Raw genomic sequence first — 18,382 nt, 5'->3', positions numbered from 1 at the left:
AAGCAAAAATGAAGGGGCTGGTTCTGAGTTCGGCGGACTCACTGCCATGACACCGCCACGGTGGTCCCAAGAATACCACAGAGCCAGCAATCTTTTTGCCTGGCGTATTACAAATTTCCTGCGGGGCTGCTGGTGTGTGAGTGGCGGAGTCATGGCAGCAGCGTGCTTCGGCTGTGAAAATTATCCTTAAGCCAATGCAGCCATACTGCGATGCCTCCAGCCAGTCAAGCACACTGTTTCCTTGCATTCTGTTGTGCAGTAAAACATTGTGCGCACACAACCTGGAGGCATTGGAGGGTACTACATGAGCACCAGTTACATTCCACATGGGCAAATTTGCCCTTGAACCAAAACTTTGGCTCATTACCCGCCAATCTGCCCACTCTCGCATGGCGCTGTCCCCACCAGAAACAGGTCGGCAGAAAGGCAGGTCTTCATAAGGCTGGTGGTGCTCTGCACAGGACTACCTCTGGCTGCTTCTGTCTTGACAGTAGCAGAAATGGCAGCTGTCTTGTGACAGTGTCACAGCACACGTAATGGGGCAGTCAGACTACTGAGAGCGCAGCAGTTAGACCGCCAAAAACACGATGGCGGGACACATCCTGCTGTCATCATAATCAAGACCTAAGTCAGGATGTGGCCTACAGTCAACTCTGCATCATAATATTTCCAAGACACTGTCAATCCCAAGCATTTAACCCATGTACTCCACTCAGCTTGCAGTAAATTACTTGTCAAGCCTGAAACAAGATTAAAAAAACAGTTGCCACTGACACCTCACAATGCCTGAAAAGCTCACCAAAGAGACATACCCATAACTGCATGCTCTTCAGAGCCACACTGAAAATACATCCTTTATTAACAAATAATCACAGACCACCCTTACATTAAGCAACACCAGTGTTCACATCATGCCCAGCAGGAAAAGCCTTCCAACAAGAACTGATAATTCATGCTGCCTTTGTAACTAACATGTTGCTGCAAATGTCTAAAGAGATCACAAGGGATTAGTAAAGTAAATACCTCTCAAAATCCAAACACACAGAGAATATTGTAATCCATGTAATCTAAACCTCTAGAGTTTAAAATACTACTCATCAGGGCCAGGTTCAGTCAAGCAGGTTGACCTCAAGTAAATCTTAAAACAAGGGCCAAGAAAACGAATAATTGCACATCACACACATGAAAATCAACAGACTTGCAAAACTAGCCAAAGTTTGTTTTCTTCATCTGAAATTCCTGAAGGAGATGCTCCCTAACATGGAGGTTACATTTCAAAGTAGTGCAATCGTGATCTACAGGAATGGGCTGTGCTATTTACATCTCCTCCTTTGGAAACCAAATACAGAAGATTGGTTGATCAGACCATACCTTAGATATAAGAACATCACCTCATTCTCAGGATTCGTCTCTGGCTACTGAGTTGCATTAGAGCCTCAGTTTGAAACTATGGACTTTACCATGAAGTAATGTATAGGAACCTCCCTGATTTCCAAATATCTAGTTAAATGTATTATCTATGACACTCGTTATGTTCTTTGCATCAAGTTCTTCTCTTTCTTCCCAAATCTTAAAACGTCAAATTTGATGAGTGGGTCTTCTTTGGTACGTTGACCAGACTCTGAAATTTCCTTCTGCTTTATTTGTGTGTGCAATACCACCTGCTTAGCCCTATAAGGTTCCTCAAAAGACAGTTGTTCTATTCATTATTGATGTTCCTAAGTTTTATTTGATTTATGCTTTAGAAATTGTTGTTTGGGGTAGTCTGTACAGAACTAAAAAGCTATGTGTGTGCGCACTGCATAACAATTTTATACAGGAATATTTAGTCATGCACAAATCGCCGAGACAGTACTGATATATTTGCTAACTTTTTTCTTGAGGAACACTTTTATTCCTGCTGATAATCTCAACAAGGACAATTCATTTACTCTGAGACACACAATACACAGAACATTACTGAATCATTTAGTTGAGCCTTGTGTTACATAAAGGCATAATGAAAATGACTATACAAAAAGTGAGCAAGTGTAAATGATTTAGAAAAAAAAGTTCCCAACATTTAACGAAGCAGCACTGGACACTAACTGTAGAAAGATCTATCTGGATCATAAGTAGGTAGCAACGAATGAATCTTAAAAACAGTTATAATGTTGCACTTCTACATAACACACATATACAACAGTGCATACTGTTCTCTTGTCTATCTATTTTTTTATAGACAGCAGGAAGATGACCAGAAAACATTATGTTTACAAATACACAATTTGTTTAACAAAAAAGTTAGTAGGCAAAATAAAACGCACAGGAACAACAGATGCAACACAATTAATGGAAGGAAAGCAACAGTCAAACATCCGCTTAATTCACACTTTGTGAGAGGACAGGGCGGATCACCCTGCTCCACAATGCAATCCATTGCACCAAATGTCCGCATCACAAACAATATTTCCACACCCTTCTTTGTAGCCTGTGTTTTTGACAGAAGCACTATCTAAGCTGAATTTTAACTTTATCTCTTTTGTATCAAAGCTATTGTTTTTAAAATTGCACCTATACAGGGACCCCCTCCACTGGTCCTGGGAGCATTAATGGTTCTTCAACACAGATGCTCTTATCTATACCCTTGTCTCGTGGAATACAGACCAGAGGTGGAAAGGTCTGGATCACATAACTTTACTTCAACTGGGGATTACTCAAAATAATTCACACTCTCACGTCCTGTATTTGTAAGTGTCTCCGTTTCTTTGCTTAAACTCCTTAAAGCGTCTCAATCTTCTCAAAGAGCATGTATAGCAGGGGCGGCTCTAGGCTCATGGCGGCCCTGGGCACGGAGCGTAGGTAGGGGGCCCCGGAAGAGGGGGTCCGGGCTGGACGAGGCGTGGAGGCCAGTGAAAAGGGGGTTCAGGGTGTTTGGAAGTGGAACAGAGCCAGAGGCCACCAAATCCCTGCCAGGGGCCGCCACTCAAATATGTATCCATCCTCAGAGGATTGTTATATTAAGGATATATATTAGCGTGGTGGCCCCTGGGTTTTGGTGCCCCTGTGCAGGTGCACAGCTTGCACATGCCTAAGGCCGCCCCTGTGTATAGCAAGCTTGTCAACACGGCGCCCTCTGCATTTAGCATATTTTATCTTTTGTATGATGAAATGTATAATTCCTATGCAACGAACTGTTCTTCAAGGTTGAATGATTTCTTTTTAGCCCCTCCTTTTTAAGCAATGCAGTAACTAATGTGTGTTCCATTGTAAGTGTTTGGGAAAATGAGTCCAAGTGGCACATTCTTTTTGTCATGTAATGTGTATCCTGGTACCCTGAGATGTGTCTGTACATCTCTCCCGGCTGTGTCTCTATGTCCTGGCAGTGCTTGGGCCACGCGTCACAACAGAAACGCAGTGTGCCAATCATGATGGCTTTTTAGATGACAAGGGTGGTCCTAAAGAGGGTGCAGGTCAGCAAGCCATGGCTTTGCTTCTGGAAATTATCCTGCCACTAAATTCAGAAGCCAGATTTCTGATTTAGAGCCAACTATTTACAGTGCTTTTACTTGGGAACGCTGCATGTGATGGTGTCAGATCGACGGTGTTTGTGGCTTGGAACCTTTTATGCTCCTCCCAGCAGTTTTCTATATTTGGATAAGATATTGTTACGCTTACCGTGTCTGCTATGCATTCTTCCACTCTGTGAATCCCGCCTCCATATAAGCATCTTAATTGTATAAGGCGGTGGTTCCCAAACTGTGCGCCGCGGCACCTCGGTGCGCCGTTAGGGGTCACCAGGGGCGCCGCGGCACGATGTGGGAAAAATTGCCTCCGCTGAGGAAGCTTCTATTCGTATTGTAATTGTGATAATGGGCGCAATTAACAAGTGGTGCGTCTTTTGACGCCCTGCCCCTACCTGTCAGCAGTCAGCTTGAAGGCAGCAAGACAGTGAAACTTATTTAAATGACACCCAGCTGTGGCGCAACACAGGGGGTAGTTTCAAACGGCACCAGCGTGATCTAAAATCATGGTTTGGCCCTGGAGCGCACGGCCGCCATACGTGCTTCCGATGTGCTTTCACGTATCTTTCACTTACGCACAGCAGACTGTCAAGCATTATTGGCACCCATGTTCTGCTGTACAGTGCTTCTGAGGACCCTTCACATTTTACACAGGTTGGTTTCACACTGACTAAAAAACTCCTTGCTTACTGCAAAAAAGGAGGACATGACAAACTCGTGACTGGCCAAGCCCATGTAATTATGCTGGTTGCTGTTCCTGCACTTTGTTCGTGACCATGCCAGAAATTACAAGACAGAATTTAAAGTGGGCAAACTCGCTGCAGCTTGGAAATAGGCTACATAGCAGCCTGGATTAGTTTCAGCCCCGGTCTGACCCTCAGCCAAGGTCAGGCACGAAGAATGTCCTCAATATTAGTATAATAATATTAACCCTTTTCCTTCTCGGCCTCAGTGAAAGAAGTTCCCCCTTCTTCTCTCCGTATATTTCAGGCGTTTGCCACTGAAGTAATGGTATAGTAGGAATTGCCAGAAATAAATACACATTCCCTTTCTAAGCAACAGCCCCTTCTCCCAGCTGGCTTGTGGAACCCTCATTCCTTTCCCGAAGAGAAGACTTGTTCTGCCTCTGACATCCCCCAATCACTATCTGGGTAAAGTTGCGTTTTCCAAATGATTTGGCTCGTATTGGACGGCCCCTCTATCCCTGGCATGCCAGGGATCAAGATGGCTGCATCATGGAAGGACATTAGCAGTCATTTACAGGAAAAAATAATATATGTAGATTGTTGGCCTGGCTGTTGAAATGTGAGATAAGACATGCACCACTTATTTATCTGGAACTGGTACTTCCACTGCTCTGAAGCTATTTCTTAAAGCTGAATTTGTATTTCACCTAGAGAAAATGCAGTGTTATGAAACTACTTGACGCGCTTACATTTTCGCCACTTTGTCCGATTCCAAAAAGTTCCCCTTGAACTTGGGATAATGATTTTGGAGCTTAGTCTGAGTAGTCTGGCGTGGTTATTTCTATTTTATTTTTGATTTAATTACCGCTGCACAATTATCATTTTTACTGATTGTTGAGATACCTTCATCAGCTTCATCCCAATTAACCTCAGGGCGAAAACTGGAAGTATTCCCGATGTCTGGCTTACATCCTCCCATCGGTAAAAAAAAAGTGACATGATGGGGAGCCACGGCCAACTGCCAATAAGGTCAAGGGAGCCACAGGTTGAATACGTTTGGGAACCACTGGTATAAGGGGATAACTTCAATAGGAAGGCATATGCACTATGGAGTTGGAAAGTTCTACTTTTTAAACCTTTAACAGACTCACTGAACCAAATGAATTGAAGAATATATGTAACGCTGTGACAACATCACTTGTAATATGATTTGAAAAGCAACATGTATCTAGGTCTGAGTCACATGTTTTCGTTGTGCTCCTTATTTGTGATAATCTGTCACTTTCCGCAATGCAATTGTATTTTTCAGAGCGTGTTCGTGCAGGGTGTCATTTTATGCAGAGCGTCCCCAGCGCAGGCATGCAGCAGTGGACGGTTAGTTTGGATGCGATCACTCCCCTTTGCCCTCAATCAAATATATCCATCAGCCTAAGACAATCCAATCAGTAGGATTTGTCCAGCTTATGCCTTTTAAATCCCTTGTGCGGAATATACTTTGCAATGTGTAGTTTTCAGAAATTCACGGAAACTTAATTCCAATGCACTGTGTGGAACGAATCGACACTCAAAAGGAAATGAATACCTTGCACTTTTTATGAACTAGCTTAGCAAACATCAGTCTGAAATGCATTATTCACACTGTTATTTTGAAAATAATGCATTATGCACATTGTTATTCTGAAAATAATGCATTATACACACGGAATGCATTATGCACACTGTTGTTACGAAAATAGCATGAATTGCATAGGTGAACATGCTGCTGCTTTGAGCGGATCCATATTGTGTGCTTGTGTCTTAAGATTGGTGCCATTTTCTCCTAAAGGTACTATTCGAATAGACTCGAGTAGATGAGTGATTTCAGTTCTCATACATAAGGAGGGCACCCATTAGCAAAATAATTCGAAGATCAAAGCGACGCAAAGTTTAAAAAAGCAGCATTGTCTCTTGATACAGAAAACTCAAAAGATCTGGGAGAAGAAACTCTCCGCCTTCAGCTCCAAACACCTGTTCAGCCCTAACAAAAGATCAAAGCAGTACAAAAATTACAGTTTTCATTGATTCAGGGTCTCTTGTTTGTTGCAGAATTGGCCCATTTGTGAACCTAAAAAGTCCTTTAATAATTTATGAAAGGCTCTGCATTTGCAATCTAGGTAATTCCAATTTTTTGCGATTACCTAAATTGCGAATGTGAATAGGGAATCGCAGTTTGCGAATCGCTAATGCACACGGACGAAGTCTTTCCTAAATGCAAACTGTGCATATAGGAAATACTAATTACCATCAACTTCAAGTATTTGATAACCATGTGAGAATGTTGACAAACTGCAAGAAAAATGCCTTTTGAAAGTGCCATGTTGCATTATTTTAATTTTGTTGATGCTTCTGGGGGGCCTTTGACCCCCGGACACCCTTGGCTTTTCATTTGTTAATTTGCAATTACCAATTTGGTAATCGCAAATTAACAAATGCAATACCATTCATTTCTATGGTCCTGTAGGCCCTTTGGAATGAATGAAGTCATATTACCAAATAGCGATTCACTATTTACAGAATCGCTATTAAGTAATATTGAGGAATCACAAAATATTTTGCTATTCCTACATACATAGAATTTTATGTTTCTGCTTCTCGCACTGAAAGAAAGCCGAAGGGTATGCCTGGTTGGGGGCAGGCGGATGGCGGGTCGGGGAGGAGTGACTTGCACAATGCTGTGGGCCCTGATTGATTGGTCAGCCGTCAGAGGCCAGCCAAACCAGTCATGCGCTCTCTGACTTTTCTCGTTTAAAAAAATGTAAACCCCCCTTCTGAAATCTTCCCCCGTATATCCCCCCACAAATCCCGCACCCACTCCCCCACCTGCAGGTCATACCTGCCGTGACTGACATCGATGTATCTATTTAGTAAGTCATTCCTATGAAACGAGTAAGGGGAATATTAGCAAGAACCTCAGGAAACTGCCACTAAAACAGTGATAACGGGCTTGATTATATGTATATTGAATTTCAATGGAAGCACCGGTTAGATGTGTAGGACATCTAACCTGGGCTTCTACTGGAATTCTACAATGCATATTAGCAATTACAATATCGCCGTTTTAGCTGCAGTTTCCTGCCACTAAAACAGCGATAATTTTAATGAGGTTCTTCTTAATATGCCCCTAAATTATGTAAGGGGGCGGGAGTGATGAGACCCGCTTCCTCTACAATGTGCTTAGAGTCTTTGAAAAGTAGAAACAAACCTTTTAAGCACATCCCACCTCTCCTGTACTTTAAGCCACAATCAGTTCTTATCCATTCTTCTACTTCCTCTCTTCACTCTTTGAAGCTGATACCCTAAATACCTTTCACTCTATGTTTGATCTCCTAGTACCCACAGGCTATTCTATATTTAGAAATGACAGAATTGACAAAGTTGGGAGAGGTGTTGCAGTCATCTTTAGAAACTCCCTTCAACTTAATGCTTTTCCTAACAGCTACTTCTGCACTTTTGAATGCCTATCCCTTGAACTTCAATTGCACAACCACTCACCCCTCAGATTCCATTCCATTTACCGCCCGCCTTGTAGCAGCCCCTCGTTTATGGAGGAACTCACTAACTTCATTAGTGACCAATTCTCGCAAAGTGACAATCATATCTTCGTGGGTGACTTCAATCTCCACTGGTGCTCGTCTCAAGACTCTTCTGCAAATTTGCTAGCCACCTTCCTCTCTGCAGAAGGTCTAATCCAACACTGCACAGAAACAACACACTCTAAGGGCTCAATCTGGGACCTTGTTATTTCGAAAACAGGCATGCTTGCTATCGCTACCCCTATTCATGTAGACTGGTCTGACCACCTCCTCATCCCATTCTCTCTTCACACTCTATAACTCTCGGTAATCCAAAGAGGGCTACCTCCTGGTTCTGTGACCCTAAAAATATTGACCTTGGTACCCGCTGTGAATCAGCTTTGCTATCACTTACAAGGCTAGACCCGAACCTACATGTTAACGAACTCACCTCACAATGCCTTGCAGTCAAAATCTATAACGTCGCTCATCTCCAAAGCAAAAAGAAAAGGCCCACTCCCTCAGCACCTTGGTTCAACAAATCCCACTATGAAGAAAGGAAGTACCTAAGATTCCTGGAGAAAGAATGGAGACAGGCGCCCTCTACCGATAATTTGGCCACGCTTCGTTCAGCAAGATCCGAGTACCACAAGCACATCTTCCTCGGAAAAGTGACGCACTTCAGAACCCTCCTCAACGCAGCAAAAAATAGACTCAAAAAACAATTCGATCTCATCTAGAATCCAAACGGCTCTCCCACAACCTCCAAGTTGGAGGATTCTACAAAGAAAGCAGCGAAATTTGCTATATTCTTTGACGCAAAAGTAAAATCACTTGTGGATCAGGTCAGTCATCCTACCCCTCCAGAGGAGCGCAAATCCTTAGCCATTTGGCAGAACTTTGACCCCATCTCCGAAGATCCCCTCCTCAAATGCATCCTCGAAACAAAGCCCTCCAACCATTCTCTTGACCCCATACCTAGTGCCACTGCCACTTACTTCTATATCCATTCTCTGTCCTATTGGACCACTTTGGTTAACATCTCCCTCTGTCAAAGCTCCCATCCTGTTTCCTTCAAAACTGGGCAGGTCACCCCTCTGCTTAAAAAACCCACTGCTGATGCGAATGACCTCAACAACTTCTGCCCCATCACTAACCTACTTTTTCTTGCAAAAATCCCAGAAAGATGTGTAGCGAAACAACTCTCTCGTCATATCAAGGACAATGATCTTCTTGACAATTTCCAGTCCGGTATTATTCAAACCTGCAGCACTGAAACAGCCCTTCTGCAAGTGATTGTTGATGTGCTGCAGATACTCGATTCTGGGGAGTCTTGTCTTCTTATTCTCCTTGACCTTTCTGTAGCCTTTGACACTGTCAATCACAACACTCTCCTTAACACTCCTCCACTCTTCAAAGAGAATGGGCATGGAGGGCACTGTGGTGAAATGGTTTGCTTCCTTCCTCTCTGATAGATCCCAAATGATCAAAATAGCGAATAGTCTTTCATCTCCTTTGGCGGTAGGTCAAGGTGTTCCTCAAGGCTCTATACTTGCACCCACATTGTTCAATCTCTATTTAGAACCATTTGGAAATCTCCTAAGCAAATAAGGGATCCACTATCATCTCTATGCGGACGACACTCAAATCTACCTCAAGGTTGCCTCCACTCACGATCTCTCCATCCTAAGCTCTACTCTCGACTCCATTCAAAACTGGATTTTAACTCATCAACTGATTCTGAATCCCTCTAAAACTGAATTCCTCCTCCTCTCCTCCTCACTTTCTCCTCCCCCGGTTCAATCATGGATGGATCAGATGAATCTACTTAACAATAAACCCATTATTGTCGACAGCTCAAAATCCCTTGGTGTCATACTCAACACAAATCTCAATCTACTCCCCCACATAAATTCCATTGCAAAGTCTGTTTGATACCAACTGCGCCTTCTTTGGGGGATTCGTCGCTTCTTTCCGGAGCATGACCTTAAAACCCTGGTCCAATCGCTGGTTCTCTCCAGACTGGACTACTGCAACTCTCTTCTTACTGGCCTCCTCAAATCCCACCTGTCCCCCCTTAAATCTGTTCTCCATTCAGCAGCTCGTTTCATATATGCGGTCAAAAGAAGCGACCACATCACACCCATTTTATCCACCCTCTGTTGGCTTCCCATTGAAGCAAGATCTATCTACAAGACTGCCTGTATCACCCATAAAGCCTTATACTCCCCCTCTCCTCGCTACCTGGCGAATAAAGTGAAACTCCTTGGAGGGTCGAGACCATCACGTAATGCGGAAAATCTATTGCTTGAACCTCCCACTTTGAAGAAGGAAAGGTCGATGGCCCAATCCTTTTAGGCAAAGCAGTACGAATCTGGAACTCACTTCCGCCTCAGCTACGGACCACCACCTCTTCCCAGGCCTTCAAAACTGACCTCAAAGCTCTCCTCCTTCAAAGACACTTCCAAAATTAATTCACGCCTTCTCTACTATCTAATGGAAGTCCTTCCATTATAGGAAATTTTGTTCTACATGACTATAGAAGTGCCTTCCCAATGTGTTCTTGTGGTTTGAGAGTCTGCCATTAATTACAGTATTATACTTATACTTGTATTGTGTACTCCTTTGTAACATGCACACGTCACTTTCCCTCTTGGAATGTATCGTTTGCTACCTCTTGCATTTTGTTTGCTTTTGATACATGCACAATTGCGACCGTTGCCTCATGTAACATAACGTCTGTTCTTGTGTTTTGAGTATCTGCCTTTTAGTGCAGCATTATACCTCTATTTGTACTTTTCATTCACTTTTGTAACATACACACATGTCACTTTTTTTTCCTCTTGTAAAGTATCGTTTGCTACCTCTTGTATTTTGTTTGCTCGATACATGCACAATTGTCACTATTGCCTTTTGTAACGTAACGTTTGTTTTTGTAACATGCTCACTTGTAATTTTTCCTCATGTTTCACTACTCTTCTTATTGTGAAGCGCTCTGACACCTTTGGGTAAAGTCTGCGCTATATAAAAACGCATCAAATAAAATACATTTAAAAAAAAGTAATTTACAATATACACAAAATGGACCTCTAGCCAATGAATCCCCATGCTGAAACATATCTTACAGAGGGCAGCATAAAGTTCTATTTCCTTGTGACGTTGAAAACGGACGGATATGGGTGATCTTTATTTCCTAAAATAAAGTCTTATTACGGATGGCTATGCCTTGATTTTAACACGCAAGGCCAGTCGAAGTACTCTCAAACCATGCGAAGTAGTAATTGTAGTATTTATGAGAATCACTGGAAGCTCATGAGAGAACATCTTCGTAATTGTACACATGTGAAAATGTTTCAAATGACAAATAGTTATCGTAGTATTCATAGGAGTTGGTGGACATTCTTGAGGAAAAACTCAGCAATATAGCACACACCTAAATATTGCTTCCTTATTTTAGATGGTTTCCAAACGAGTGTATTTATAATGCCTCAGGGCAAAGTTATGACAAAAAACATCACTTCAGACGTATAAGGAACTGAGACAGTACTTACTTTGTAAGGACCCTGGTTGCAGCCACAGTAGGTACTCTCCATGGTGTAGCTTCTCAAAACACCGATTTCCCTCCATACAACTATCCGCGCAGTTGAAGCTCTCGATTTTTCCACCAGAAAACTACTGTTAGCCATGGAGAACGCAGGAGCAAGTTTATCTAGAATTTTTGCAAGCGCCTACAAAAATGAAGCAAGAAAAGTAAATAACAACAAAATAAAGAGATGTACCTGTCATGAAGCGTGCTGGTACAATGAGAACAATAGATTAGATACAGGTTGGGCTGAAGGAAAAGTCTGCAGTGTTTGGAATAGGAATTGCGACAATGCTAGTAAATAATATCCAGCTCCTAAATATAAATCTTATGTAATGCTCTATTTTATTTCACAGCGTACATACACCAGTGTTTTTTGACACTATATAATGTTAGAATAGCCTACATGATGTTCATATGTAAAAGAAACAGACATGGAAGGATGCCTTGCTTTGTAATATCTAAAGATTATCACTGAGTGACGATGAAGTAAGACTTTGTGGTGAAGGTAAACTCATTCAGGCAATCCCATGGTTTAACCGGTTTGGGTCATATTTTGAATTTACGTGAAGTTACAACTTGTTTGCATTCTATCCAAGCAATATTAATACACCAATTGGCTTATGTTGTCGGACAAGGTGTCTCTTGGCATTGTTAATGCTAGATTTTTTGACATGGTTTTCATGAAACATTTTTTGGGAGCAGCCGCGCCTTCTCACTAATATGATTTTTTAAAAAAGTAAAAAAATGGAAAAATGGTTCCTTGGTCTTAAAAAACAAGCACTGCCCTACCAGTAACTGGCAATAAAGGAAAGTCATTTGTGTGTGGATGTGCTTCATATGAAAAAGCAGAATTCTGTCACACAAAGAGCAGTTGATCAATGGCCGAAGTGTGCTGGCCCATTGCTATTAACTGTATGTTGTAGTGAGTGGTAGAAAAAAGTGAATGACACCACAGCAGATCAATTGACGAAGGCTGCTGACTGAAAGCCCCTATAAATAATCATATTATTTTTATGAATGTTTTAAAGTCAAAAGGCCTTGGCTAATGACAAACCTAAAAACACCCAAAGAGATGAGTTTAATAAGATTAAAAATTCTCCCAATAATCCTAATCCTGCCACTTTAGATCAGCCCAATCTCACCATCTCGACAAAACCTGCTACGTCCTCCCTTCCTAAGCCCCCTCCAAACATCTCGAACAACAAACCCAAATTTACCAGACCAAAACGTTTTAGCCACCCCATCAATACGGAACCGCATGCTACCAATCACTCGGAGGGCACTCCCTCCACTTCTTACATGCTGGCCAGCGGATGCCATTAGCAACACGTTTGAGTTTAACGTTACCAATACCAACACTAACAATATATGCTTCCCATCTCCTACTACCAGTAACCCTATTTTGACTAAGTCTCCTAGTCCCAGTCCCACTAACTCTAATCTGACTATGTCTCCTAGTACTAGCAACTCTAATAGGACTGGCTCTCAAGCCCCACACACAACTTTAACTCCCAGCATCCTTCATTCTAATCCTGTACATCCGCCGGCCTCGTCTACCTTTTCCAGCTGGTACAACCTCTAGAGGCCCAACACAGTCACATGCACCTCTTGGCAGGTCAGAACTCCCAGCAAGAAAGTTCAGGGGAGCTGGGGGTGAAGTCTTTGTGTCCCAGACACTTCAGGACAGAAGGCCAGCACACCCCACAGGCCCTTGGAGATCTTTCTCAAGTAGTGGACACAGCAAACAGCAAAATCCTTATCATTTCCTTGGCAGAATCAGCTACTGGAGGCCACCCCGAGACCTCACACAAAGGGCAGTACTTCTCCTTCAGTTTCTCCAGCTCTTCTCCTTGGCAAAGATTCCTATTGGATTCCAGAAATGATCTAAAGTTCTGGGGTTTTAGGTCTAACACTTATACCCCAAACTGTCTTTGTTCTCTTTGTGCAAGAGTCTCCGAGCCCAGTCCAAACCAGTTCTGTCCTCACATGTGCAGTACAACCACGGAGGGTAAAGGCAGCATTGTGCAAGGGAGACAGGCCCCATTCAGGTACAAGGAAATCTCCATCAAGTACTCTAAATGCAGGCCAGGCCTATTCAGGTGCTAGTGAAAACTCCTCTCACCACTCTGAATGCAGCACAGGTCTATTCAGCCCAGCCTGGACCTCATTCAGCAAGGCAGGACACACATCAACTCCCCCAGTGGCTGTCTGAGAGAAAGCACATCCCCAGCCCCTGTCACTCGAAAACCATACAGTCAATACACAAACAGGCAGAGGCACACTGAATGGTTAAACAAGAAAATATGTACTTTCTAAAAGTAAAAGATACACAATTAATGGGTGGAATGCAGAACAAATTAAAACATTCACCCCTAGTCAAGAGAACTGGGTTAAATCCATCATTCTTTTGCTCACCAAGCCTCTTGGGAACAGTCCAGCCCAAACTGCCAAGCCAAGTCCTCCCTGGACCAGAAACAGACATCCTAGAATCGGTTTCAGAGTTTCACCCCTCATCAGCCAGGATAGCTTGAATTCAGTGGCACAGTGAGCCGGGGACCCACGTATGGGTATGTGCGTACATACCTCATCTGTATTTTTTAGAAAATTTATGAAGATTGAGTTTTCCCAGACTCTGCCTCTTCATATGTTAGTGCTGCCCATACATACTACTTCCAAACACAATGAGGCCACCTTTTGGTGACTCCTCCTGTAATGGGAAGGTACCTCCCTTCCCATTACATAACAAATACAAAGAGGATTACATTTCACTTAAAACAAGAGTAGCGTCATCTACATTGGGATTTTTTGGCAAATCGTTATATTTCTTTATGTCTCAGATAAATGCACTATAAATTATAAAGTGTAGTGTTGTGACACAATTCCACGATTATGGAGTGTTTCCCAACGTGCCCAACCATTACTTGGTATAATGTTGCCTTCAAAAACATTAAGTATCAATGTACTTTCTCCTACACTTGCAAACTGTATTTCTGTAATTTATAGCTTTATTTCCAAAATAATAATTCTGCATACCCTATAGCCAACATCTTCCAGAAGAACATCCTTGTCCACCACACAACCAGCTTGCCACAATGTTTCTTTAATGCTACAGCCATATAAAAATACATTTTTTTTCTGGGAATGACCATGGTAGTCACAGAACACCTGCAGATGAAAAAAATAATAGACAATAATTACTTGGTTAGAAAATTTGAATAAACTGTGGTAGCAGACAAGTGGCTTTGCATCTACACATAATTAAATGCTACACCTATTAAATGGACCATAACTTGTTCACTGGGAAAATATAAATTTTTCCTCAGACATTTCAGCGAAAGTAAACTGAACTATGTAAAATGCATAACCACATCACATGAGATATTGCAGAGCACTGATTTAATTAGACAATTTCCTTCATATACAGTGAAATTCCAAAAATTATATGCAACACAAAATTTAGAAATTATACTGGCATAATTACAATTTTACCCAATTCTAGTTGAAAGTAATCAGTGAACATACTAGGTAAATGTGTTATGATCCTTAATATTCCTGCAAAGCGATGTATCATAATGTTGTGGTTCATTAGGCACCATACCTATCAACTTATATTTTGACAACTTCCCATTTTGATTCCATTTCATGTTGTGAGTAACTGTAGTGGAATATGAAGGAAACAGGGTTTGGGTAGTACTGAAAAGTGCTGCTTGTGGAAAGTATAGTTTTACAAAACAATATTGGGGGTTGAGATGGGCAGATCATCCTCTGTTCATGTAAAGGGAAAGTATGGCATGAATATTTTTTTCTGAACTATGTTTACCTCCACAGTTGGGGCAAGCACCGGCATTGCTTGTTGGTTTCTTTACTTCTTTCTGTTTGAATCATGCAATGCATTCAAGCGCCCTCAGATTCATCAGGATGGATGAGATAGGACAGTCTCGTAGGATATATTGGAACAAGAGCAGGGCTTCTGCCGTGGTCAGGAAGTAGCAAGACATCTAAACAACTGCAATGAGTTTGGCTCTTGTATATTTTGTATATGGCGGCAAACAACACGCGGGCACCCACAGGCACACATAGAGCTTGAACATAGACATAACACAGAGGCATCCATGTTTACTAAGACCACCTAGACATAAGCATCTCTCCACACTCATAAACAAGCATACAGTCATCAGTAAGGGAGGGCCATGCCATTCCCTCCTCCATTGCCAATGATGGTGCCAGACTGGAACAATAAAGGAACTCCAAGCATGTCATTAGAATTGTTTTTGTTTTCCTAAACAAACCGTTGCTTTACTAGGCTGCATTTGGAAAGCAAAAAAGCGCTGACCACTTCGCCATGCTGCCAGAGAATCAATTGCCAAACGGAATCCTTTTTATTGACTAAAGCTGCCACTACTTACTTCCATAGTTTTGCTATTTCTAAGCACTAGATTTAACAAGTATTACTTGTCAATTTAATTGTACATAAAAAATATCAAACTCAGAAAAATGAAAGGCTGCGTTAGCTCGCCAGTGATCTGAGATGTTGTCAGTGACTGCTGAACATGTTCGGCCTGATTCACAAAGGGCCTCTTCACTTGACTCCCCAACAACTGCGGGCCCTTTCTGAGTCAAGGCCATTGAGCCAATATGTAGTGAAAACAGAGACATCTGGGTTTTAAAAACCAAAAACAAAATCATAATCTCCGGGTTTATCATTAATTGGAATATTACTGTGCTCCTAATCTGACTATAATAGGGGCACCATACGTGGTAAGCGGTAAGCTAATGTGCACATCAACTCCACTGGTATTCCCCTTTTGTGCTGTCTTGTATGCAAGAGTATGGTATTACTTCTGCTTGCCATAAATAAATGCCTTCTCTCTCAAGTGTTAAAGTCAGTGAGGTAAAACAAGCAAAACCCTCTGGATTAGTAAATATCCTTACGAGAAATGTTTGTAGCATGGGTAAGGGTTTTTTGGGTCATATGGGGACTATTGGTATGTTGCAGGGGTGGGGAGCACTTCCATAAAAAAAGAGCAGAATCAAGACAGGGTTTAAATTATTTTTAGCTAGTGACATAGGAATAATTCTAATTAGTAAAAGGTGGTTAAGCAATGGGTCTAAAAGTTAGACTTATATCCTGCAATGTTAATGGCATTCCAAACAAGAGCAAATGTACAGTATTTATTGGATAGTTGACCTCGTTCTCTCCAGAAATCTTATTTTCATAGTTGACTCATCTTAAGAACAATTTCTCTGATATTTTTATTCCAAAGCAGTATCCATATAGGTGTTTTGCTTAAGCTTGGTTAGCAGTTACGGTGATTGGAATCTTCCTGGGCAGGCAGATGGATTGGTTCATAAACAAGGTAATTGGAGATCCCAGGAAAGGTGGATATGGCTGAAAGTTTGTGCTAATGGCAACCCCCAAAACTTGGTTAATTACTATGCCCAAGTCTTTGATGAGGTAAACTGATTGCCAAAGATTTATAATATTGCTATGAAAGCAGTAGGGCTGATAATCTTAGGGCAAGATTTTAACCACATCCATGACTTGGCTTTGGATACATTGAATAAACTAAATAAATAATTAGGGGCCAGATGTAGGAAGGCTATTACCGGTCGGTAACAGCCAAAATCAGCAGTTACCGACCAGTAATAGGCTTTTCCTATGTAGGTGGTAAATTTACCGATTCGGTATTTAACGAATCATCATTTACCGATTCAGTATTTACCGAATCGGTAAATGACATGTAGGAAGCACTTTGAAGAGTGCTTCTGTGCCTTAAGGATTCGTTATTTACCACCAACTATAAGTTGGTGGTAAATAAGGAATACCTCTGTAAATGCAAATGTGTGAATTTACACCAGTGCCATGTGGCAGACACACATGCCCTTAGGGCATGTATGTATGCCACATATGCACACCAGCACTATTCAGGGGTGCAACAGGGTGTCAAAGTGATACCCTGCCACCCTTGACTCTTTCCCTATTTTACCGAATCAGTATTCCTATGGGCCTCCAGGCCCATAGGAATGAATGGCAATTACTGAATCGGTAAATACCGATTCGGTAAATACCGAATCTTAACGATTCGGTATTTTTGACCGTTTACAGTATACTTGCTTCTGACATCAGTTTCACAATGTCTACCGTATAGATATTTAAAACATTTCTCAGTCTAATAAACAGGGATGCAGATATTTAGGCCAACTCGTTTTCCCATCATTCGCTGGTCATCATTTGGTGGCACCTAGACTGGAATCTTCTTTCTAACCAAGAGTGCGTTTTAGAAATGAGAACATTTATTCAGAACTTCTTTCCTTTAAATATTGGCACAGCATCATTATTATCAGTATGGGAAGCCTTGAAGGGTACAACTCGGGGGTGACTATTGCTTAGAAAACTCAGCAAACTACAGCACATGCAGATCGGATAGCTGAGCTCCAACTGGCTGTTGAAATGGCCCTTCAAGCCAACAATATACCTCATAATATTCGGCTTCCTATGGAGAACCATCTTAAACCAAATTAACAGCTCCAGGGATTTCAGCAATGAGTATATGAAGAGAGTCAGCTGATTGAGAAATTTCTGGTGTGGTCAACAATGGTTAAGCAGGATGTAGGGTTTGTAAGGGAGCCACTGAAGCCTGATACTGGGGCATTAGTATTGAAGAAGATCAACGTTTTTTACAGCCTTGTAAGACCATTTACGAAACTAAATATTTGATATTGCACGCTGGCATATTGCAATATCATCAGTCTATCAGCCTGCCTCAGTTGGCAAATTTACAGGCAGAAAAAATGGGTTCTAACATATCAGTGGCAGAGGTGCAGGAAGCTCTCGCCACTATGCCTAGTGGGAAGGCAGATAGCAATGATGGGCTCCCTGCCGATTTTTCAAACATTTGCCTGTGACCTTATTCCCTATATGAGTGAGTTAATTAATTTTGTTAAAGAGTGAGGGGAGGTTCCCTGGTCCTAGAAGGAGTCCACAATTCTTAGTTTCTTAAAGAAAGATAAGAATTCAAGTGATGTTAATTCTTTTTGACCAATTAGCTTACTGAA

General features: G+C 41.8%; 1 protein-coding gene across 2 annotated transcripts in view; it reads right to left on the bottom strand.

Annotated features, from left to right (window-relative positions):
* Positions 1–18,382, bottom strand: part of AGBL1 (AGBL carboxypeptidase 1) — a 3,462,078-nt gene that overhangs the window by 1,208,715 nt on the left and 2,234,981 nt on the right. For both annotated transcript variants that reach the window (XM_086958112.1, XM_086958114.1), the window contains exons 20-21: positions 14,360–14,491; positions 11,292–11,468 (exon numbers count right to left, since the gene is read on the bottom strand). In XM_086958112.1, coding sequence (XP_086814238.1) covers positions 11,292–11,468; positions 14,360–14,491 — 309 coding nt within the window. The remainder of the gene's footprint in view (positions 1–11,291; positions 11,469–14,359; positions 14,492–18,382) is intronic.

Source organism: Lissotriton vulgaris, chromosome 2_1 (assembly GCF_964263255.1).
Source record: "Lissotriton vulgaris chromosome 2_1, aLisVul1.2, whole genome shotgun sequence".
NCBI lineage: Eukaryota > Metazoa > Chordata > Amphibia > Caudata > Salamandridae > Lissotriton > Lissotriton vulgaris.
This window is presented reverse-complemented; position numbering and strand designations above follow the sequence as displayed.